The sequence below is a fragment of the Natrix helvetica genome (genome assembly GCF_964273705.1).
Source record: "Natrix helvetica genome assembly, chromosome: 1".
Taxonomy (NCBI): domain Eukaryota; kingdom Metazoa; phylum Chordata; class Lepidosauria; order Squamata; family Natricidae; genus Natrix; species Natrix helvetica.
In genome coordinates, this window is record NC_138548.1 from 298,684,112 (window position 1) to 298,708,361 (window position 24,250).

The following is a 24,250-nucleotide window of genomic DNA, read 5'->3' on the forward strand; positions in this document are numbered from 1 at the left end:
TCATTCCTGTTGTTTTTGTATAGTACTATTAGTTAAAATAATATTTATGAAATTATTTTCTTACAATTTGGGGTGTGTGTCAAACAACCTGAAACTTTTATGAAACGGTTGATGAGCTGTTTGGGGGTCCCTACTGTAGATGAAGGCCTGGCTTTTCCCCAAAGGTACTGAGGCTAGGATATGAATGGAGGTCTGGCATTTGTGAACATCCCTGCAGGCTGGGACTTGGCAACTTCCTGCTGGCTTCTCTGTTGGTATTGGTTGTGGAAAGTTAGCAGCAAATTGCTTTGACTAACAACCATAGGATTTGGTTCACATCTGCAACTAGAATTACAGGGATTGCTATCACTGAGCAAGGCAGATGTGCCTTATAATTGCATTACTTAGTGGTGGAAATTTCGATCCCATTTGCTATCACAAATCAAGAATTATCTGTATGTTTAATAAATAAAAAATACACTGATGCAGGAGAAGGTTCCTTCTCATTCCTACATTAGATTGAACATTTGTGGCGTAACTCTAAATGTGTACTTCTAAGAGTTTTGAAAGATAAGAGCAACTGAATGTTCCTGATATTATCAAGGAGGATTAAATGCTAATTATATAAGGTAATATCAAAATGGTCCTAATTCTTTCATTAGAACATATGGAGGATTGTTTTGATTATTCAGGGGAGGGAGGGATTGTTGTTTGACTTCTTGCTGTTTTGTTACACTTTCAATAAACCAGTGTGCTTCAGATGAAACCTCCTTATGCTTTAATCATCACAGGAGCCTTTCCAGCACGAGTCCCTGCTAATCGATCGTAAAGAGCACAAGCTCACCAAGGCAGAGAAAAAAGCTGCAAAAAAGAGCTATGAGGAAGAAAAGCGTGCATCAGTCCCTTATACCCGTCCTTCCTATGCTCAGTATTACCCAGCCACTGACCAGAATCTGGCAAATATTCCTGCCTTCAATCAAAGGAACTGGTGGGTGTCTTGTTCCTCTCTATGAAGCTAAAACAGGAGTAGCAAAATGTTTTTCCTACTTCTCACACCCCCCACCCCCCCACAGCAGTGTTTTCCTGGTCGCCAGAACATAAGTGAAACAAAGGAGGACATTGTCGTCTTAGCTTTGAACAGTTGAAGCTGATATAGAAAATGAGTCGATACTTAGAGTGCATTGAACAGAATCTTATTGCGATGAGGAAACCAATATTGAAAGTACCAATAGCACATAAAGGTCATAGCACACAGGCTTAGTAATACGCACTTCCCACCTGGGATATTAGGCATGTTTTTAAAATTCATTACTATTGATTCGTTGACACAATGTGGGAAAACATGAAAGTATTTCTGTTTAATATATCACTTATTAAAGATCTTTCTTAGGTGGTTGCATATAGAGAAATTAATACGTGATTGGCAGCTCACAGTCATCCCTTTGTAGTGTACTTATCCCCTTCTTGTGGAAGATCCAGGAAGAGTTATTAAGGCAGAAACAGGGCGACGGAGTAGAAGGTCCTGCTCGTGAAAAGTGGCTGTTGGGTTCTTTCAAATTCTGTAATCCCGTTGATTTATTCCTTTCTTTGTAGGCGGCCAAGCCTGAAAGGTGAGGACCGGCCAGTGGCAAGCGTACGTCCTGTTCAGTCCACCCCTATTCCGATGATGCCTCGTCATGTCCCCTTAGGCAGTATGGGAGCAGCTTCAGTTTCCAATCCTGCTATTAACTTCCCCATCAACTACCTGCAACGAGCTGGTGTTCTCGTGCAGAAGATTGTCACCACAACAGGTCAGTGGCTTTGGCAATTACACTGTACTCTACCTTTCTAAGGAAACGAGAGTGTACCAAAAACGAATGGGGGGGGGGGGAAAATTCAAGAAGATATTGAGGTTAGTTCTCTGATAACAGAATCTTAAGTTGACCCTTCATTGCTATGTTTTAAATAGGACAGCCACACATTTCTAATGTTCAGGACCCAGTCTTAACATAGGTCTAAAATGAGACTTAATTGACATTAATTTAATTCATTCTACATGTTTATCTTCCCTATATTTTCTGTAGGGGAATTAGAGAACATTCTTCTATTATGAAAGAGAAAACATTTGCAAAACTATTTGGTCATACAGACATAACATGCCTAATGAAAATTCTGCATTTTACCCAGCTACCAAATGTGTTGGAGGCTTAGTCATTTTTGTACATGTGTTTCTCTTTTCATTTTACAAAAACACAAAGTACTTGAAAAGATAAAGGAGAATATTTGAAATGTCACTGCTGCAGCCTCCTTTGTTAACTTGTCATTTTTTTGAACTAACAGTTAAATATAGAGCATTATCCATTAATATTTTTAAACTAGCTTTTTCTCTCCTACTTCACTTTTAAAACATATAAATATGTACTGGTTCTGTGTTTTATATAATACCCAGCTAAAGGTAACTAAATACTTGGAAGATATTATTTTATTTAATATTTTTAATTGAATCCACTTTGAAGCCTCATGCAGTGATTCCTATACCTATTATTTTATTTTTATTATAATATTTTTATTATATTATTTTATCCATTATAGATATAGTGATTCCAGGTACGAATACTTCCACAGATGTGCAGGCAAGAATCAGTGCTGGTGAAAGCATACATATTATCCGTGGGACTAAAGGTAATTGATAGTTTTTCATTACAGAGTTTAGCTTGTAAAGTGGGATGAGGGTGGACTTTATTTTTTTCTTTTTCTCCTATATTTCTTCTCTATTCTATCATCTCATGTTCAGAAAGTAAAATGCCATTGAGAAAAAAAATCTCCATACAATAAAGAAGTTCCACGTGGTTTCCTTCCACAACTTAACATATTTCGATTGATTTATTTCCTTAGTTCAGGTGGACTACATTCATTATTAGTTTTTGATCATGCATTTGTTCGTTATGGACCTGTTTTAATATCGGCATTGAGATAGTAGTTTGAAATTATAGTAGAGATTGTAATGTTAGCCATCTCATGCTTTTATAAAGATATTTTGAAGATAGAATTAAGTTTCTCAGGATAGTTGAAGGACATTTTGTCCTTTCCAAGTAAGGATTTCTGCACATTGTTGTTGTGTGATTTGCAAGAAACAGACTACATTTCATTTTTTGGCAGAAATCTTTATTTTAGTAGTCTGCTTTCATCTTCTCAGTACTATCTTAGCCAAATATTGGATGCTGCTTATTGTGCAAGCTGCTTTTTAAAATCCCCTTTTGTTTAAATATCATTGGCCTTTCAAAAATATAGTATTTGAAAAAATAGTCACTTACAAGAAACAGAAGGAGAGTTGATTGTAAATTGTTCATAAAGCCTAGTTATTTTGCTCCTGTAAAGAACCTTTCTTTCACCTCTTACAGGCAGTCCTCACTTAACGACCACAGTCTGTCACGCTGTCACTAAGTGATGCAATAGCTATGTGAAATATCACATGACCACAACACAAATATCACATGTCACTTTTCACTCAGTTGTTAACCAAATTATCACAGGTTAAGCAAGACATCACATGTCCGTAGCTTGTGATTTTACTGCCAGGTTCTCCTTTAACTCCGTTTATTGAAAACTGATGGTGAAGTGTGTAAATGGCCATCATCATCAATGCAAGGTCTACTTGTAAAGTCATTTTTCTCCATAGTGAGGGGGGAGGAGTATCCAGGATGGGTTGAATTTATCCTCTCGTTGATTGGACTGAGTCATCAGAGCTCTTGGTATATGCCCCTGGTCCACCAGGCTCCGCCCAGTTTATAGACTCAGTCCACTCAACTGGACGGTTGACCATCCTGGATCTCCGAAAAGATGAAGATATTCAAGAAAGAAAAAGAAAGAAAATTCCAGTGTCTCCCTCCTGCAGCATCCTAGGCGAGCTAGCAACTCCCTGGACTGCAAGGATCGGCCAAAAGCCCCCTTAGGGGGGCGGCCCGCCGCCCAGGCCTTGAGTGAGACAAGCAACACTCAGAAAGGACTTGCCGGGCTAGCAGGAGACAAAGGGCACAAGCCTCCTGGAGGCAAGCCTGCCGTGAGGACGCCAGCGGCACCGGAACGCCCGCCGCTCCCCACAGGGTCGAGCGGCGAGAAGCAGCTTCCCCAAGCCCCACGGAACGTGAGGAAGACGGGCGAGGGCAGCGCAGAGCTCCCTCCTGGAAGGGAGCCTGGCCGCAGGACTCTGCCGGGGCCGGAGTGCTCCGCTGCTACCTGCTGGGTCGAGCAGCAAACCGCGGCGTCCCAAACGCCGCAGAGCGCCCGCCCGATTGGTAAGTGACCCACCTCATGGGAGGGGGCTCACGGGCAGAGCAAGGACTCCAGCGGCCTGGGAAGCGAAGAAACCAGCAGCGAGGCGCGCGGCAGCTCTTCGGAGCACAAGCCGCCAGTCCAGGAGATTCAAAAGAGGCGCCTTGATCTCCTGGCACGGGCACCATTTTGAAGCCGAAAGGAACCACGTGTTCCAAGATGGCGGCGCCCAGGGGCAACGAGGAGACCGGCAGGACACAGGTACCTGCAGCAACAGCCGGCAGTCCCACCAGAGGGGCAGAGGAGCAACCTAGGTAAGTGACCACCCCAGAGGCGGCCCAAAAGTGGGGGGGGGGAGGAAAGGCCAGAGATAAAAGGAAGCACCTCTCCCCCAGGGCAGAGCTAGAAGCAGAGGGTGGTCACAAGCCCCACAAGCTTCCCAAGCCTTCTAAATACAAAAGGCAGAGGCATGAAAGACTGGAAAGATTGGCAGGAAGGCATTTGGCCTCATATCCTTTCCAGACAGGGGAAAGAAGAGAAAGGCTCCTGGAGGCCCCACAGCAGGCGGGACTACAGGGGAGACTACCACATTGCAGGCAGGGATCCCCATTGACACCTATGGTCTCTGGGGTCTCCCTCAATGGTGGCAATCCCCCCCCCCCATGCTGTCTCCCTGGGATCAGCAGCCCACGGGACCACCACCCCTGCCTTTCACCCCCACACAAGGCATGGGCCCCAGCCAGCAGCCCCCCACAGGGGCCCCCAATTTTCAAGACATAATGATGTGGGCTTTCCAGCAATGCATGACAGCAGCATTGCAGCAGCAGCCACTATGCTGCCTCAGGTGGCATCCTCACCTAGTATATCAGAAGGGCTGGAAACCCAGGGGGAGGACAGCTTTAGCCCCTCAGCCTCATCACAGGAGAACTGTGAGCTGGATTGCAAGGAGGGGGAAGGCTGGGTAGTTCCAGCCTTCGTTATATAAATCGCTTTCAAGGCCTAAGCAGCCACTAAGCTTGGGAACAGAGCAGCAGAGGCACCACCACAACAGCGGGGGGTTTCTGCTGAAACCATATTTGATGAGCAGGCCATTGAGACCGACACGGTGCCAATTCCCAGGGCTGTTCCTGAATCGGTCAAGCGCCATGGGCCACTCCCACACCAGGGCCCATGCCCATATCCACAGACAAGGCCTTCTTCAAGGTGGATCAAGACAGGGCAGGGGGGCTAGCCCATCCCAGACTCTGCCAGGGGAACCTGAGGAGGCTCTGAAGCTGGAAGACAGGAGGGCGGACCTCACCCTCCAAAGAGGGCATCAGGCAGCCACCTAGGCGGTGAAGGCAGCCACCACTGCCTCATTTTTCAACAGGTCTCCTCTGCTCTGGCTGCAGGAGCCGCAACAACGCATCCCCATCACCGAGGTCAGAGCGCACCAGAACATCAATAAGCAGGTGGCGGCCATCCAATTTCGGTGGACGCCACATTGTCCGCAGTCAGCTTTGTCTCCAGGGCAATTGTTTCCACCTTTGCATCTCATAAGTCGCTGTGGCTGAGACAGTAGCAGGCAGATATTCACCACTAGCGGCACCTGGCATCTGCTCCTCTCACAGGAGATGCCCTTTTTGGGCCCACTCTGGACCCCTATCTGGTCGAGAATAAGGACAAGAGGAAGGCCCTTCCCACAGCCCTAGAAGGGACAGTTCAGGACGGCTCCTTACCCCAGAGGGTCCTACTCCCGGGGACAGGACTTTGGGCACTCCTCCCAGGGTCAGGATCCCTTCAGGCGTTCATAGGCGCGGTACTCAGGTGCCAGGCAGGGGGCGCCCCTTCCGCAAAACCTAAGGCTAGAACCGAGTCACTCTCCTTAGGGGGGCGGTTGGCATACTTTTATTTATTTATTTTATTTATTTATTTATTGGATTTGTCAACCGCTCCTTCTCCCTTAGGGGACTCGGGGTGGTGTACAGACAGAATAAAACATTATAAAAACATTATAACACTTTGCCGACCGCTGAGACCGCTCCTCACAGGATAAATGGGTTCAGAACACCATCAGGCATGGCCTGTCTCTGGAACCCCTGCCTCACCCCCCGGTGTTTTTCCGGAGCTGCCCGGTTTCAAATAACCCGGCACGGAGATCTCTGATGCAGGAGGCTATACAATACCTGCTGGACATAAGAGCCACCCATCCAGTGCTTCTAGACCAACAGGGCCAAGGGCATTACTCCATCCTTTCGTAACCCCCAAGCATCGGGGGGGATGGAGGGCAATTCTGGACCTGAAGCAGCTGATCTGCTTCATCCATTACAGGAGGTTCAGAGGCATTCCCTCCACTCTATCTTGGAGGGAATCAGACAGGGTGACTTCCTCACCTCTATAGACCTCTCAGAGGCCTATTTACACATTCCTATCATTAGGGATCACCGGAGGTTTCTCAGGTTCAGCTACCTGAGCCTCGCCCTTCGACCTGTCTTCCGCTCCGCGAGCAGACACCAAGGTAATGGCTGCCTTAGCAGCGAGTCTGAGGCAGATCCCAGTTAGGATTCAAGGCTACCTAGATGACCTGCTCATACAGTCATCCCCCTTTGAAGGGGCATTAAAGGATCTAGATATCACCTTGACAATCCTGAGGGTACACGGGCTCCCGGGGAATCTGGCAAAAAAGGCGGAACATATAGCGGGGGTGGATAATATCAGAGCCAACTGGCTCAGCCGGGCAGAGAGGGACAACTCGGAGTGAAGATTGCACCCGGCGATCGTCAAAGAGGTGATGGATCGCTTCGGCCGCCCGGAAGTCGACCTATTTGCCACCCCCCACTACAACGGCCCCAAGGTTTACTCCAGGTACCAAAGCCAGGGGGCAGAGGGGGCAGATGCCCTCCAATGTCCTTGGCCTCGGGGACTGCTCTATGCCTATCCACCCTTGCCCCTGATTCCCAGGGTCATCCAAGAAATTCTTCAGGAGGGGGCGGAGGTGGTCCTGATTTCCCCCTATGGGCCCAGGAGGCCATGGTTTGCAGACCTCCAGTCGCTGTCGGTGGACAGAGCGTGGAGGATTCTTCAGGAAAGGATCTCCCTCAGGCAGGGGTCACTGGATCACCGGAAACCCCAAGGGCTCCAATTGACCGCTTGGCGGTTGAGCGGAGCACCCTGAGGGAGGAAAGAATTTCCACCAAGGTGATAGAGACCATTCAGGCCACCCACTGGCCCTACACAGAGCACATTCATGGTGCGACACGGCGGGCCGTTTCCACATGGTGTAACTCCCGGGAGCAGGACCCAGGGAGAGCCACGGTTCTCCTAGCGCTCAGATTTCTTCAGACAGGCCTGGACAGGGGATTAGCCCCAAACACGATTAGGTGACAAGTCTCGGCCATTTCCTCAGGGCTTCTATGCGGTAGAGCCCAGACACTCACTCAACGACCGTTGGTAAGGCAGTTTCTGAAGGGGGCGTCCAGCCTCAAATCACCCACGGTACACAGGTCCATTCCTGGGACTTGCATAAAGTGCTGGACGCAGTAACGGGGGCTCCATTTGAACCATTGCAAACAGCGTCGCTAAAGTTTTTAACCCTTAAGGTGGTGTTTCTAGTGGCCACCACATCCGCCAGATGGATATCAGAGCTGCAGGCCCTGTCCACGAAGAGGACCTCTGCATATTTTCACAAGGACAGAGCGGTGTTGCGGTGGATCCCGCCTTCATACCTAAGGTGCGTTCATGTTCCCACAGGTCACAGGAACTGGTTTGGCCCAATTTCTGTCCAGACCCTGCTCACCTCCTAGAGAGGAAGTGGCACACCCTAGACGCAAGGAGGGTTCTCGGGATTTGCTTCAGAAGAACCCAGCCGAATGGGAAGCCCGAGGCCTGGTTTGTATAATACCAACCGGGGTCTCTGGGGGGGGGGGGGGGGGGAGGAAAAAAAAAGATGACCTCCAACACAATAAGCAGGTGGTTGAGGACCTGCATTGCTACGGCCTACCAGTCCCAGGGCATGCAGGCACCAAGCCCCATCACAGCACATTCCAGTGTGCGGGCACCTGGGCTACACAGGCCTCATTAACAGAGATATGTAGGGCAGCCACATGGTCTTCCCCCTCACCCTTTGGGAGGAACTACAAGCTGGACACCTTTGCCTCGGCGGAGGCTTCGTTTGGGCGCAGGGTACTACAGGCTATCCACAGGGCAGGGGATACACCTCACCAGGCTTGTTGGCCAGGGGGCTTCATCATATTACCCACCCTAGGGACGCGCTAGCTTTGGTACGTCCCATCCTGGATACTCCTCCCCCCTCACTATGGAGAAAGGGCGTTGGTACTTACCTGATACACCTCTTCTCATAGTGGGGGGAGGAGTATCCAGTCCCTCCCTGTCATGGTTATGTAACGTTTACTATGAGGTAGGCTGTAACAACAGGTGCAAAGTATGATTCAAGAAAAAGTCGGAAACCTTAACAAGGTCTGGAGTGGATGGTTCAACGAGTCAGATGGAGTTCTTTGTCAATAAACTGGGCGGAGCCTGGTGGACCAGGGGCATATACCAAGAGCTCTGATGACTCAGTCCAATCAACGAGAGGATAAAGTCAACCCATCCTGGATACTCCTCCCCCCACTATGAGAAGAGGCGTATCAGGTAAGAACCAACGCCCTTTCCCACACCATCACAACTTTGGTTATGGGCATAAACAGGGCATTTGTTAAATGAGGTCTACCTCTATTTTGTACACCAGAGCTATTAGTGAATGAATTTGTATCAAATACAAAATTTGTATTTTGTAACTCCATACAAAATGCAGTTGGAAAACCAATAACCTCATTAGGAGTACTAGACAACCCATGACCAGCAGGGTTACCATTTCAGAGATATTTCCTTACCAAATTCCTCTATTTAACAATGGCAGCCCTTCTATTGTGCTGCCTTCACTGGAAAAGATTCGGGTAGACATTCAGAGATGTATCTGCCTTGAAAATAGCCCATGTTGAACTGTAGAACCCAGCCAAACATCACGAGTCAATAAGTAAATGTAACCAGGAACTAAGCATGTTACAATGCAGAGCACAAGTCACAACTATAATTAATACTTCCAATAATGTCCCTAGTCTGTATAGACCAAGGGTGGGATTCGGTTACCTTCCCTACCGGTTTGCAAATGTGAGCGCGTGCATGCGTACAGCCTTCCGCGCATGCGCTTTTGGCGGAAAATAAGGCCTAAAAGGGATGCCATAAAGCCGGGGCGAGTGGGCGGGACCACCGGCATTTTCCGCTACTCTTTCGGGCGATCTAGTCCGAACCAGTAGAATACCACCACTGGTATAGACTCCAGAGGCATTCCTAGAAAACAACATGATTTTTTTTTTCAAAAAGTTTTATTGGTTTTTTTAAACATTTATAAGGAAAAGGGTAGGTGGAATGGTGTACAAATTTTGGCAGTTGCAAGTGTGGCAGACGCCCCCTCCCCCCAAACTCATTAATTACATCTAAATATAAAACATTAATACATGATCATATAAAATCAGCATATTAATTCTAGAAAAAATTTTCAATCGATTTATATATTATAATATAAAGTCTACATATAATTTCATTATTACTTTCGGCCTGTTTATAACAATGTGTTTTTCTTATTCATTTTTGTGATCTGAGCTTTCTTGGTGTTGCCCCTTCTTCCCCCGCTGGCAGAGCTCCGGCCCCTCCCGTGTCCTGAATAACCGTTGTAGAGTCTTCTGTTTTTTCCAGGTTCGCTTTGTTTTTTTCCATAAAGGCCTGTGCCTCTATGGGTGTATTAATTCTAATTCTTGTCTCCTCCCAGAATACGAGCATACCTTCAGGCATCAACCATCTAAACCACACCCCCTTCTGGTATAATTTATTTGCCAATTGCGAATAATTTTTCCTTTGTAGAAAACAACATGATGAGTGGCTGGAGGCATGTCCATCTAGCCAGTAGACAGACCAATGTCAATGTCAAGAAAATTGTTACAGAGAATCCTAGAAGTCTGTTGTTGTGAACTATAGTAGCTGTCTTATTATACCTGTAAAATGCTCTATTGAGCCCCCCCCCAATTAATTATTATGATCCATCTGTCCCCCAGGAACATACATCCGAACTAGTGATGGGCGGATCTTTGCTATCCGAACTACTGGCAAGCCAAAGGGCAGTGAAGATCATCGCATGGTTGCTTCAGGTAAGCACCGTTTCTGAGTGTCTCTTCTAATATTTTATTTTGAAAGCTTTCAAAGGGATTATAGATATTCAAAACTATTTTTCTAACAACAGTAATAAAATGTAGATATTAGAAGAGCGGATATTAAAATTATAGAATGCATTCAGAAAGAGAAATGAAAATTACATTAGAATCAAGCTGAAACAAATAAAAATTAATAAACATGTAGCATTTAAATTAATGCTAAAACAGGAAGTAGGAAGACATAGCAATGTGTTTACAAGGAGCGTATTTTGTTATGACTTTTATACTTTGCTAAGTGTTATCAATTTAATAAATTTTGGAACTCTTTTTAGCAGCCAATTAAACTATCTATGACAGAGTTGTTCCATTCATACAAAGGGAATAAGAAAACTGGATTTAATGGTTTTAATTTTAGTTTCATTCTACTAAAAGCTAAGAGAGAAAATATTTTTGGATCAGCTTTTCATTCTAATAAAAAGATAAATTTTCTGTAAAGTGCTGCATTGAAATATGATACCTATATGGTAAAATAATGGCCATATTATCTCCTGGAACAAAATCTCTAGAAGTTAAATAACCCAGACTTAAGTATATTTCTTTTACACATTATTTAATATTCTCAATCTTTAATTTATAAACTTTTTATGTCATTAATTACCACAGACATTGAATATATTTTGAACTCACATAATACATTTCGGCCATGCTTTATAACTTAAAAAAAAAATTAATATAGTATTTCTGTGTAGACTTTACCCAGATCTTAACTTCACTTAAAGTAGGGATGTCAAACTCGCATCACAGCATCACATGATGTATCGGGACTTTTCCCCCTTCACTAAACTGGGCGTGATGCATCCGGCCTGCGGGCCGGGAGTTTGACAGCCTTGACTTAAAGAATTAGCTTTTTCTTTGCAAACACACGACAGCCTGGAACTGATGTCAAAAAGAAAATTGATCAGTACATTCCTATGTCAAAAGTCGTGCAACAAAAGCAGACAGGAGAATTTGCAAAATCCACGCCAAAATCAGCTCCTTAAATTGAGTAGAGAAATGAAAAGACAAATACTGAAAAAGATACAACATTGGAGCAATATTCTTCCATTTTTGTCACTGGAATACAGGCAATTGCAAGTAATGCAAGCGTTTAGAGATGTGGTTTCTAAGATCTAGTGCTTGCATGGACAATGCTAGAAGCAGAGCGCTTGGAACAAGGTTGACCTGTTACAGTAAGAAGGTACAGGTATACATCACCCATCTTGCCAAAATAATGCAAATTTCCAGCCTGTTAAATTGTGTTGAGAGAAAAAGCTTTAAAACTGAATTTTGAATCCTTTCTTTCTCTCTTCCTATTTCTGGAAATTGCTGGGTTTCTTCTTTAAGGACTTTTCTGGTCCTTGCAATAAATCCGGCTTATTAAGAGCTATGTCCTAGAATCTCTGCTTGTAAGCTTTTAGTTTTAGTATCACTTGAGAAAATGCCTGACTTCATTCATGTTATGCAGCTCAAATGGATATCACAATACCTAGTATTGAAAGATGGATTGGTCCAGAGGAAACATCAGGGATACAGGCACTAAATCCTATCTTCTGGGGCACAATCACCATTCAGCATGCTCTAAACTTTTCTTAAACCCCACTGCCCATAATAATTTAGGTTCCTCATCTGTTACTGAGATGAGTCACTGAAAAACAAAAGTAGCCTACAGCCTCATTAATCAGGCTGTTTTTTTCTACGGCCTCCTCTGATACTTTAGTGCCATTTCTGGTTACTTTCTCTGTCCTTACATCTTGTTATACTCTGTTTTACGTAGGATCCCAGGGTCCATCTTTTGAATCCACAAGCAATGGCAGACACAATGCCTCATCACCCAAACCTCCCAACCCAGAGGAACTCACTCGGCCTATTTCGCCAGACAGTCCTGAAATCATCAGCGAACTGCAGCAATATGCAGAGGCGGCAGCTGCCCGTGAGTCCAAACACAATTCTCCTACCACCAATACTACACCTGGATACCCCACTCGGAAAGACAATGCAGCCCATGCGACGGCTCGCGGAACTGAGCAGCGAGTAGGGACCCATGGTTTGGCTTCTTCCTCAGCCTTGCCAGCCACTAGTCAACATGTTGACAGCCACTCAGTGCTGGACTTAAGAGGGAATAAGCGTAAGTCAAGTTCACCATCTGGTCCAGATGAGCAAGCCCATCGCCAGCAGAAGAAACGCTCACTGCCAACTACAGGTCAACCATATGAAAGTGGGTACCCTGTCTCTGGTGGGTTCACCATGCCCTCTGTCCCTTTAAACCACAACTTAACCCATCCATTTGCTCCCCAAGCAGGCAACTCATTGTACATGGGCACAGGCTCCTCCTATTACCAGCTGCCTAGCTTGCTGTCAGATCCTCATCTGATGTTCCCTGTGACTACTGACCCTCTGCTGACACCGGGCACTGCTAGTTCTTCTGCTGCTACCTCAGCCACCAGTGTCCCCTCTTTCATGTTAAACCCCTCCATGACGGGGGTGCTCTCCAACTATTCGCTGCCCTTCTCACAGTCACTCCTCTCTGAGCCCAGGATGTTTGCTCCTTTTCCAACCCCTGTCTTATCCAGCAGCCTTCCCAGGACCATGGCATCTGCCTATCCTGGCTTCATGTCACCTCACACGGGATATCCAGCGGGGGCCCTTCTTCGGTCTCAGGTGCCTCCATTTGACACCCGTGAGGTCTCTGAGGTGGGCTGCAGCTCCAACGAGGATGAGGACAAAGATGATGATGTAATAGAAATCACAGGGAAGTAATGGGCCTAGTCACTTCTGATAGATTGCATCTTTGGTCGGGAGGCAAAAATTCCTTGCTGGACCTTTCTGGGGTCAGGATTTTATATCTAGAACACAGCAGAAGTGGAGGAGGAGGAACAGACTGGAAAGGAATGGCACGTTTAGTTGTCAAAGATCTGCTTTGTATGGGAACTGAATTGAATGGACACCCCTCCCCCAGGAGTGGGGAGAAACAAGAGTTGGGCAAGGGAAGTATCACTGCAAACCACAGGAGTGCCTCCTTGACTTTTCCCTCCCATGCTGTCTGTGTTGTCCAAAAGGAAGACTTGCCATTAATATTTCAGTGCCCTTTGTTAGACTGGAGACATCGGGCTGATTTTTTATTTTATTTTTATTTTTGGTGTCTATGGAATAACACTCATACACAAACGGCCTTATCTGAGAAAGTTCATTGTCCCCATGATCAAAAGCAGGAGATGTTGTGCCCTAAGGAACCTGAGAATGAATTGCATTCTTAAACGGAGGGAGGGAGATGGGAAAAGAAGGAGCAGGCAACTTGTCATCTGTAGGTGGGAGGGAAGGGGTGGGCAGCGTCTGTGTGAGAATTGCATTTTTCATCTTTCGGAACGTTCAAGGCAAATTAGCCCAGTGCCCTTCATCCAGGTCCTCGTGGAGTGGTGGCAGGAGTTGGAGAGATGGGGTGCAGATATGGACTGCCCTACCACCTTCGCTTAAGAGTTGCGTTTGAAGACGGGGAGGGCCATTGGTGGGCCAGTTTCTTCTGGTTTCTTCAGCATCAGTGGGTTAGGACTTGTGTCATTCGTTTAGTGAGGTTTAGTGCTCGATGGAGGCATTTGAAGCCTTTTCCCAGTTCCCCATCTAGCTTTTTTTTAGTGATTACTCCTGCTGCTCCTCCTCCCCCCCCCCCTTCAAAGCCACGATGAGCCTGCAGGTCTGGCAAAAGAAGCAAGCGGTCAGTTTTCTGTTGACCAGAATGAAGTGGACCTCCTGCTAAAGGGGTTTGCTTGAGCTCCTTGTACCTGCTTTGCCAGAGTTTTTATTGACACTGACTGGACGATCTCCCTCCCCTCCTCCATAAAACTGTTGTTTTAATTTATTTCATGAAAGTGAAGTATTTATTGGGGAACTATTTCCCACTTCTTCCTTGCTAAAAGCGGTTGGGTTGTTTATAGTCTGGCCTGTTTGAGAAAGGAATAAAGCGATAAGTAGATTGCTTGACAAATGCAGGGGTGTTTTATAGGGCCAAGGCAGAATCATCCCCCACCCCTGTGCTTCATTGGGGAGACTGGGGGCCAGGGGCATTATCTGGCTAGAGCTTTGTTTATTCTCTAGCTTTTTCCCTCACAGTGGGCAACAGGGAGGTTGGTGTTTGAAGGGGCTCTCTCCTCAGAGGCATGGATTTTTTAAAACTAGGTTTCTGCCATTCCAGTGGTTTAATAGTAAAAAAGCTAAAGCTTTGCAGAGGAAAGTCCCCTCTATATTGTTGCTAGTATCTGGCCCAAGTTTTTTATAATACGTTGCCACAGAAGTGTGGAGGGAGAAGCCATTTATTTTCATAGAAGGCTTAACAATAGAAGGAAGTTGCAGAGATTTGGCATAGAAATCCTCTCTATTGTGCAGGAAAGGGAGCCAGCGGTACCTGGGGTGATGGAATGATTCCCCCTATTTGTCTTTAAAAGATGACACTGGCTAAATTGGTGTTTTATAAGACGTTGTCATTCCAAAGACAAGGGAAGAGGGACTTGCACCCCCATGACAAGGAGTCAGTGAGAGCCTTGCTAAGGAAACCTTTCCGGGAGGGTGGCACACATCCTGTTTTCACCTTATCTTTGTGATGTGGTTGCTGCAAAGAAGACAGTGGATCCACTGAAGTGGCTACAATTGTCAGGCTTTATCTCGCCCCCACCCCACCCCACCCATCATGGAGAACTTTCTCTCTTTCGTGCATCATACCTCTCCGTGGAAAGTTTTTGACCTCCACGTGATTTGAATGGAGGCAATGTGAGAACTGAGCCTTTGCTCACCCTATAAAAGACCTACCAGGCCCCTTAGTTAAAGAGGCCGTGGCTACTTGTTTTTCATATTGTGAATCAGAAATGATTCTGAGAGAAAGCGCTGCGTGAGTACGACTGTGTATGTGTATACTTTTATGTACCATTAAAAAGCATGTAAAGTTGGGCTTTCTGACTATCTTTCTCTGCTAACTGGGCCCTGTCCGTCAGGTCTGACTTTACCATTTGTAGAAGCCTTAGATTTAAAGTTAGCTATGCAAATTACTTTCATTATTTTAAAATAAAAAAAAACATTAAAATAGTGCTTTCTTCTTTAACATATCCTAGGAGTTGGAAACCGAGGGGTTCTGAGCAAACTTCTGGACAACTTGTCTTTGGATGCACCATGGGATTAAAAAACAAACAAACACAAAACACAACACCCCCCCCCCCCACAAAAATAACAAAGCAAATTAACTGATGGTGTCCATTCGAGTTTCTCCAAAGACTTGGCCTTGGTACGTCTGTGAGTCATGCCCTTTTGTGATTTGTATGTGTCCACCTCATGCAAAATAATGACGGCACTGATTGTACTGTAAGCTGCACCCCTCTAGGCTGACTCGGGAACTGGATCTAAGCAAGGGGGCTTAGGCCTAAGCAGCTAAGCAATTTTGGGTGGAGGATTTGTTTCTTCTTCTTCTTCAGGTTTCAGGCAGACCCAATATTCAGTATAGTGAGTTTTGGGCAGCAGAGCTGATAACAACTCGAGTAATCCTACTAAGCTCCTGCCTTGACTTTCATGGGGTAATGGGGCAGTCAAGACAAGCTAATACGTTTTATATACTATTGACTTCAGACTGCTGCTTCCCGATTCTCTTGTCTCTTTTGAACATCATACCTGAGCACAGAAGAGTCCCCAGGCTTGACAGGCTTTGAAGACATCCGTACTGTAAAATATGGGATGTTTGATTAGGAGAATAGGTGCAGCTGTGATTAAGTAGACCAAACTCTTATAGTCATCTTTTAAATAGGAATGGAAGATAAAGTATTAGCTGTAGGAAATGGTGTACACCTGTAATTTACTAGTCAGACCACTGGATGGCAATGTTGCATCACTTGGATTATTAACTAGATTTTAACAATATAATATTTTTAAAAATTGGCTTTTGTACTTGGGTGAGAAAAGTATAAAAATGTAAGTCTGACTGTGCACATCTTTCTTTTCTCTCCCTCCCTCCCTCCCTCCCTCTTTTTGTTTCTTTCTTGTCATTTCTCTTTCCCCTAAAATGTTTATATTAGTGGATTAGTGGATTGCTTGAACATAATTCTTCCACTGATAGGGTCCATTTGCGCTCTTTCTCTCTCTCTCTCTCCCCCTCCCTCCCTCCCTCTCTCTCTCTCTCACACACACACACACGCACACGCACACACACACACCTTCAGTTAGACCAACCACTTTCTATGAGCTTTGGAAAGAAACACATTTGGGGCAGATTCCTCTACTTCAGCAAGTGCCTGACCAGTGTCTCCTTCCTAATAATAGGGGGTTTAAATGTAATTGGTCTCCTAGAGATTAAAATGCATTCCCAGCACTTGCCAAGAGAGAACAGTGTTGCCACTGGCAATGAAGACCGCATTCTTCTGCTTTGCACCCTTCTTGCTTCTAGAGAGCATCAAAAACACCCTCTTTCTCACATATGAATTCTCCCACGCATTCAACATCCTTAGGAAGGTGTGGCTTCTAGAAACAAAGGGTGGCTGTTGTGCCTTGTTTGTGAAGAACAGAGAATGCTTGACTTGGGAGCTGAGTCAGAACAGCACAGTGACTTACATAGTAGTTACAATGTTGGAATGGTCCCTTCCTTGATGCACTGTAATTTCCAAGAATGTAGTGGCTGCTCAGAAGCAGCGTATGTGTTTGTGTTGTGAGATCTCTGGATTCAACTATTCCTTCTATCTCAAGGATAATGTTTTTCCCCCTTGCTGGCTTTTTGTTAGATCTACTTGCCAGAGTCTGTGCAATTTGCACTGCTAAATTTCAGACCACAAAAGAAACGAGGAGGAATACATGTATTCTGAATTTACAGGTGGAGCTGAGATACCGTTAGATGTGCTTAGCTAAGGTCTTGGGATACTGAGGAAGGTTCTTGCATTCCCCGGGTGTTTTGGATCTGCATGTAATCTTTGGATCTTCCCTGATAAACCATGCATTGCAATATTTCTCTGCGCTTTAGAGCAACAGTACTGTATCAGGTTGGTATGGTATACAACAACACTTGATCCCCTTAATAAATGCTTAGGGTAAAGAGGTGACCTTAAACTGTGATATTTTACAGACCTCGCTACTACGTTCAATTTCACTCCAATTCTGGCAGTATACAATTTAAAACTGACAAAAGATCATCTTGTTTAGACATAGATTTCCTATGATGAATTATTTTTTGGTGAGAATAACACTGGAGGACTTCTCCCCAACCATGTTAAGAATTGTCCACATGTCTGCATGCTAATTACTACTCTATCTCCATGTGACCAAGATATGGAAATGGGGAGAAATGCTGTCTGGAGAGGGCAAGTTTGATATTAAAGTGCTCCTACAGTATTGCATTCTGTGGGACACGGTTATATGGACATATTAGGGGACAGTTTAATGAGGAAAAAAAATCTGATTACAATCTCTGTCAAGGAATCCCAGGAATATGCAATCTTCCGCTTTTAAAATAAAGATCCTATTGATTGTTCTATCTGAATTATGTAACTGATGGCAGCAGTGCAAATATTTCTTGCAAGATCTCAAAGTCAAATGAAAATTTTCTATAATTACACATATTTGCACTGAAATCCTGATTTAGGCATTGTAAATATAATTATTAAACTGGAGAATGGTTGATCTTCGCTCCATTAAACCAAGGGAAATACGCACCAGTAGATTAAAACAAAATCGTGTCTTATTTAATACCAAAACCATATTATATCAAGTCCGGGGATTTATAAGGACAGTTTTGGGAATGCTTGCTCCTTGTCACTCAATCAGGAAAGCAGTAGGGAAGATACCTGCAAGTTTAGGGAGGATCAACAGAAATAGAAATTGAGAGCTGGCCGAGAAGGAGGGCGAGTCTTTTTTTTGTGTGTGTGCTCTTTATTGAAACAAGACCACTAACAGCTGCCCACAGCTGCATTGCTTCTTGGGTCCTATATTATTAGTTTCCCTGTTTATGTTCTCTGTCCCTCCATTAAATCTATTTGTACAGGGGAGCTAAATGAATTGAATGGTTTTCTTGGTTTGTTTTCTGTTCTGCCTTTAGTTTGTGGCCTGTGCTTTGTGGTTGAAATAAAAAGACATTTCTGTAGCAGGGTCAGTTGGTTGGCTGGTTGCACGCATGGGATATGTGCTTCCCTCATCTCTCTGTCCAATGGGATGTGCTCACCCAATCTCCCAGAACAGAGACATTGAACAATTTTGTTGTTTATATGATGTATTTATTTTTACTTGTGTTTCATGTCATTTTTTTAAAAAAAATAAATAAATTGTAAGTTGATATAATGCCTATCAACTGTCTCTCCTTTTTTTAAAAAAAATAAACTTCAAATGTTGTGAAGAATTTGGTAATTTTGGTCTGGAATTAGTTTGAATTTCCCCTCCTGATGGTTTCTTTCACCGAAAGGAAAAATAGTCTGACAACATGAATTTGCATGTTTTACAAACAACTTCTTCAATTGGTCTCAGTGATATTTAGGCACACAATTAACTAGCTAATCAACTAATTAATTAGCTTTATTAAAACTAATTAAAGCCTCAATTTCTAGACAATGCAACATTTAAGACACAAATGTGTATTTTAATCGGACCTTATAACCAACCAACCTACAATTTTAAGAGACTGAAGTTCCATTGCTCTTTTTATATATGAATTTCCATCATAAAGATTTGGTTCAGAGCCTAATTCTGAGTTGCACTGATTGGAAATGGACCAAACGGACTAAACCAGATGTGAAGTGGAATTTGGAAACCCAAAGCTTCTACCATTCATGGTCTGTCATGTGTCATCTGTAAATAGTTACATTGATATTTATGAGAAGTAAAGTTTTAGTAAAAGATTTTAGATGGCTTTGTAATGAAAAACTTCTACTAAACTTTTTTTCATATTAATAGAATTTTAATATTTGCAGGCACAACGCTCTCCCTTCTGCGAAGATGAACCAGGCAGGTATACAATGTCTGTGCCCAAAGAGATTCTTCTCCTCCCCCTCTTTCTGAAGGATAAGAAAAGATCTCTTCCCTTCGATTATTTTGTCAACAAATTCTCAGAAATCAGTACACATCATAGAACTTGGGTTTCAGTGTTACAAAAGGGTAATTGGAAGATGTTTTCTGTTAAGGATTTTTTCCAAATTGATTCTTGAATAGGAAAGACTAAACTTAAATTACCTCCCTCTGCCTCATGTTGCGGTGGTGTGTATCACTCTCCTTTTATGTGACACATTGGATAAAATGGGACCACAGGCTTATCAGTACCCAATCCAGAACACTGCACTGGGCTAAATACCTGGTCATCCAATACCTATTTCACTTCAGTTCAATTCGTAATGAGCAACATCATCAGAAGCTGACATTTCATGCCCCATATTCTGCCTGCGCTGCTATGATCCTGTTGCTGGGTTGGCAGTGGAGGACTTCAACCTACCCAGATTTATGGAATCTGGGACAACCCATATTCATGGCATTTGACCCAAGTCATTGCAAGCCCAAGACATACATGGTGTTGCATGCTAGTTTCTATCCTGGGGCGTTTATGATGTGAACTAGTAGTAGAGGATATAGCATTAGTCTTTTTGCCACTGTCAGTTAATTCTCTGGTTGTTTTTGCCCACACCCAAACAGGGAAGTAGATTCCATTAGATCGATCTGTCCGGGATCCTACTGGCTTCTAGAAAGAGCTTGGGGTTTTCCCCTCTGAGTAGGTCACCTGAGGCCTTGGTCACTGCCTGGAATGAGCATGCGATGAGGTCCCCTTGCACCAGATTGCTCCTATGCAGTCTCTCATGGTACGTTGATCCTGAGGTGTGCTTGGTAATCTGAGAAAGAAGTCGAAATGGCCGCAGTGACTCCTGGAACATGTTCATAGTCATACTCAACTTTCTATTTTTGGAGAAGACTTGTTTTACCGGATTTTTCAAGGTTGCTTAACTTAGATTTAGATTACTTTATTCAGGCGAATTCCCTTATACAAGGGGAAGACCTTCTATGAAAAGCAGATAGCACATGCTGTAATGGTTATTGTTTATTAGAAAAAAGAAGATGAAAAGGACTGTGCCACGTATGTGCTACAAATATGAAAAGCCCTCTTGCTCATTTCACACTTGCTATCACAATTCTTGCCACCAATCAGTCAGTATGATCTGAGACCACCACCTTCCTTGCTATGACACAGTTTCCTTTGCTCCCCAAGAGGAGGATAAAAGTAACACCTAGCATTTCAGATGAGGGAAGAAGTGATTGGCTTTCTTGATTTTGGAAGCAGGGAGAGGACAGAACATCCCGGTAAGTATCTACAAGTGTGCCTGGATAGGACTGAGTAGCTTAAGAAACCTGTGGAATCTAGTTGGAGAGCCCATTTGGATCTCTTGTGTCAAAGAGGCAGAATTCAGACTGGTCCTTCCTCTCTCCGGGAGCCAGGCTGTCGACGTACTCGGCCTTTCTTGCTTTCTGAAGGAGGCTGCTGCTGCCACTTTGAGGTCCAGACCTTTTGTCTCAGTCTTTTCCTTTGTTGCAGAGTGTTGCAGAATTCAACTAAATTAGCACCGGGTGCCCAGGAGTAGCCTTTGTAAGGAAGCTGAAGACCTGACACTGGAGTGACACTGTGGTGGTTCCCTTTGGTTTCTGCATTCTTGCTAAGCCTAGAGGTTACGGCCTCCATGGCCTGTTGCCCTATGATGCGCAGCTTGTAGTAGGTAAGAGTTTGAGAAAAAGAGCTGTCCATTCCTTGGCACTGATAGAGTCCAGCATCCTGTTGGGTCAGCTGATTAATCAACAGCCCTTGCTCTAAGATTGAAAAACGACCTGTGCTCCCAACCTGCAAGGAAACCAGACAAGAGTCAATCTGCTTGCCAGCTACAGCCACAGAGAAAGACAGAAGAACCTGCAGCATTAGCCTGATATCGAGGGGTTTCTGCTTGCATCTAAAGCATTCATCCAGCTCAGCTTCCTTTTGCAGCACATCAAGGCAACTCTGGGTCCCCTTTGCATCCCAGGCTCCAAAGAGACCACCCAACTTCTCCATTAAGTTTGCTTTTCCCCAGTACCTCCTCCAGAGCTATTGTGTTGCTGCGCTGTACTAGCCAACGAATCTTGGTTTGGGGAGAAAGTGGATGGCACTCAAGGAATGTCGAGTTGTTTTGCACACCAAATATCACCTTTTCTTCTGCCGTGGGGGTGCCTGCAGGGAAACGGCAGGAACAAAAATATTCGACTAGAAGTTTTTAATAAGCAAGCAAGCATTTTAACTCACCCAGGACACAACATTTGCTTTGCACTTGCTTCTGTTGGTAGAGTTATCTTGCCATCCCCATAGAGAGCACACCCCTCCCAATTGCATCTGAAATTGTAATGAGCAGGTGATTGGACTAGAAGACCTCTAAGGTCGCTTCCATTCCTATGACTCTATGATCTTCATGGATAAGCCCATCCAAAGATCCCCTGATCCTTAAAAAATAATGCATGGTTTTTTCCCCTGAATTCTGAAGTTCTTTTCTGAAGAATTTCATTTATTTTCATATTTTGTAACAAGAAATATTTTCCAGAACATATTCCATTTAACATATTCACAATTTGCTTATCCCTGGGTGGCAGGATTTACCAGTATATGGTATTTTTTGTTCAGCGTAAAAGTAAAGGTTTCCTTCGCACATATGTGCTAGTCGTTCCCAACTCTAGGGGGAGGTGCTCATCTCCGTTTCAAAGCCGAAGAGGCAGCGCTGTCCGAAGATGTCTCCATGGTCATGTGGCTGGCATGACTAAATGCCAAAGGCGCATGGAGTGCTGTTACCTTCCCACCAAAGGTGGTTCCCATTTTTCTACTTGCATTTTTACATGCTTTCGAACTGCTAGGCTGGCAGAAGCTGGGACAAGTAGCGGGAGCTCACGCCGTTATGCTGTGCTAGGGATTCGAACCGCCAAACTGCCGACCTTTCTGATCGACAAGCTCAGCGTCTTAGCCACTGATTCACCTTATCTGCAATTATATGCAGATACTTTAAAAAGTATGCATGTACCTCCTTGCAGATAAGCTTTTCAGCAGACAAGTCAAACCCATTTTGGGGTGGTAAAATTCTTGGCTTAACTGTGGGTATATATAGTATTTATATAGCTTTACTATATTTACAAACTGTATTCTTTACTAAGTCTATTCTGAATTTAATATATAAGGTACAGAATGCCTGTCTTACAAAAACAATGTAAGGAAGCTAAGAGTGGCAAGTTTATAATAAGTGCTTCGTTGAGTCTTTTTGAACTATGTATTTTTAACCAGCCAGATGCTCTACTTGGCATATAATGCTAACCCAAAATGTGTAGTTTATGCATTTAACTGTACTCTTAAACAGTAAATTGTTTGGTTTAATATGATGGGTGAATACAGTCAGTGTTTAAACCCTTCCAGGTGATATTTAACTTTGAACTTGAATTAATTAATCCTTAAAGAGCAAATTTCTAAACCAAATGCCTTTTCCCAATGACTGGAAAAGACAAGGGCAGATTTTTAGACATTTTTGCAAGGCAAAAGATGGTGGCGCCATTAAGCCTTCCCTTTTAGTGCGTGCACTAAATCTTGATTTTTGTGAACCTGCCCTGGCAGGTGTCCCTGTCCTTATGGATACACCTTGCGTCCTGCTGACCAATTCAGCATCCTAGGATTCAGCCCGTCCTCAGATGAAGTCTGGAGGGTTATGTAGATGGTACTAGGCTCAATAGCTCTAAAGAGGTTAAGGAGAGTGAGAGAGTATTCAAGGCTGTTGTTATCCATTACATTATTTTCTCAACTCTGCAGACTGAACTGTAATAAGCATTACAGGTGTTTTCTTGCTGTTGGCTGTTGGACCCCTCCCTCCACTCACGTCCAACAGAAACTTACTGGCACGAAATGATTGCAGGTGATATAAAAGGAAGATAGGAAGGAATGATGATGTGGTTGTCATCTCCTTTCAAAAGCAGCTGGAGTCATGCAAATAAACTTCCACGTTCACTCAAACTTTCCTCCATTCCCTCAGAACTGCACTCACAGGCATCCAAGCTTGGTGTTCCAGCTGCTGGCTAATTGAGCCACATCCTGATGTTTTCAAAGATGGGCTGACAACCAGAGAGGCAGCCTTACCGGGCCCAGTCTTTTCAAGCTTATAAAAACAAATGTTAATTAAAAAAAGTGTGAAGAGGAGCTGTAGCAGGAATCTGCTTCCAATTTTTATCCAGCGCTCTTTGTACCTTCTGATTGTAACTTCCTGCTGCTTCCAAGGAGGGCTCCTCAACTCACCTTTTGCAGCATCCAGGCACTGATTGATTGGACTGGTCTTCAGCACATTTGGGCACTGCGCTCGCCTGCAAAAGAGACAGTTAATGCATGCCAGTATGCTCAGGTATCTTGAGTTCTCAATGGGGACTTGTGAATGACTGTATTTTTTCGGATTATAAGACGCACCTGACTATCAGACCCACCTAAATTTAGAAGAGTGAAACAACAATTTAAAAAAGGGTTTTGGCCTCCGCATGACCCATTTTTGGGCCTTTTTGAGGCCTTTTTTCTGCCCTTTTCCTGCCTTTTTTTCTACCCATTTTTGAGGCTTTTTTCAGCCCTTTTTCAATGCTTTTTGTCCCATTTTGGGGGCTTTTTGGCCTGTTTTTGAGGCTTTTTTCAGCCCATTTTTGAGGCTTTTTTGGCTCATTTTGAGGCTTTTTTTGACCTGTTTTCAAGACTTTTTTTGGCCCATTTTTCTCAGAAAAAAATGGGCCGAAAAAAGCCTCACAAATGGCCTCCCTACATCGTCTGTCAGCAAGAT

General features: G+C 44.2%; 2 protein-coding genes across 6 annotated transcripts in view; one reads left to right on the forward strand and one right to left on the reverse strand.

Moving 5' to 3' along the window:
- RAD54L2 (RAD54 like 2) overlaps positions 1-15,649 on the forward strand; it is a 58,974-nt gene extending 43,325 nt beyond the window's left edge. The window contains exons 18-23 of one of the 3 annotated variants that reach the window (XM_081934067.1): positions 771-967; positions 1,573-1,769; positions 2,551-2,640; positions 10,320-10,412; positions 12,229-12,669; positions 15,551-15,649. In XM_081934067.1, the coding sequence (XP_081790193.1) occupies positions 771-967; positions 1,573-1,769; positions 2,551-2,640; positions 10,320-10,412; positions 12,229-12,669; positions 15,551-15,618 (1,086 nt within the window). In that variant the 3' untranslated portion in view covers positions 15,619-15,649. Of the gene's footprint in view, positions 1-770; positions 968-1,572; positions 1,770-2,550; positions 2,641-10,319; positions 10,413-12,228 lie in introns of all 3 variants that reach the window. The other 2 variants (XM_081934068.1, XM_081934066.1) reach the window with 2 other exon arrangements.
- Positions 15,650-16,429: 780 nt separating this feature from the next.
- Positions 16,430-24,250, reverse strand: part of LOC309382497 (semaphorin-3D-like) — a 65,282-nt gene continuing 57,461 nt past the window's right edge. For all 3 annotated transcript variants that reach the window (XM_081934069.1, XM_081934071.1, XM_081934070.1), the window contains 3 exons: positions 23,728-23,792; positions 21,506-21,639; positions 16,430-21,276 (listed from right to left, as the gene is read on the reverse strand). In XM_081934069.1, coding sequence (XP_081790195.1) covers positions 20,848-21,276; positions 21,506-21,639; positions 23,728-23,792 — 628 coding nt within the window. In that variant the 3' untranslated portion in view covers positions 16,430-20,847. The remainder of the gene's footprint in view (positions 21,277-21,505; positions 21,640-23,727; positions 23,793-24,250) is intronic.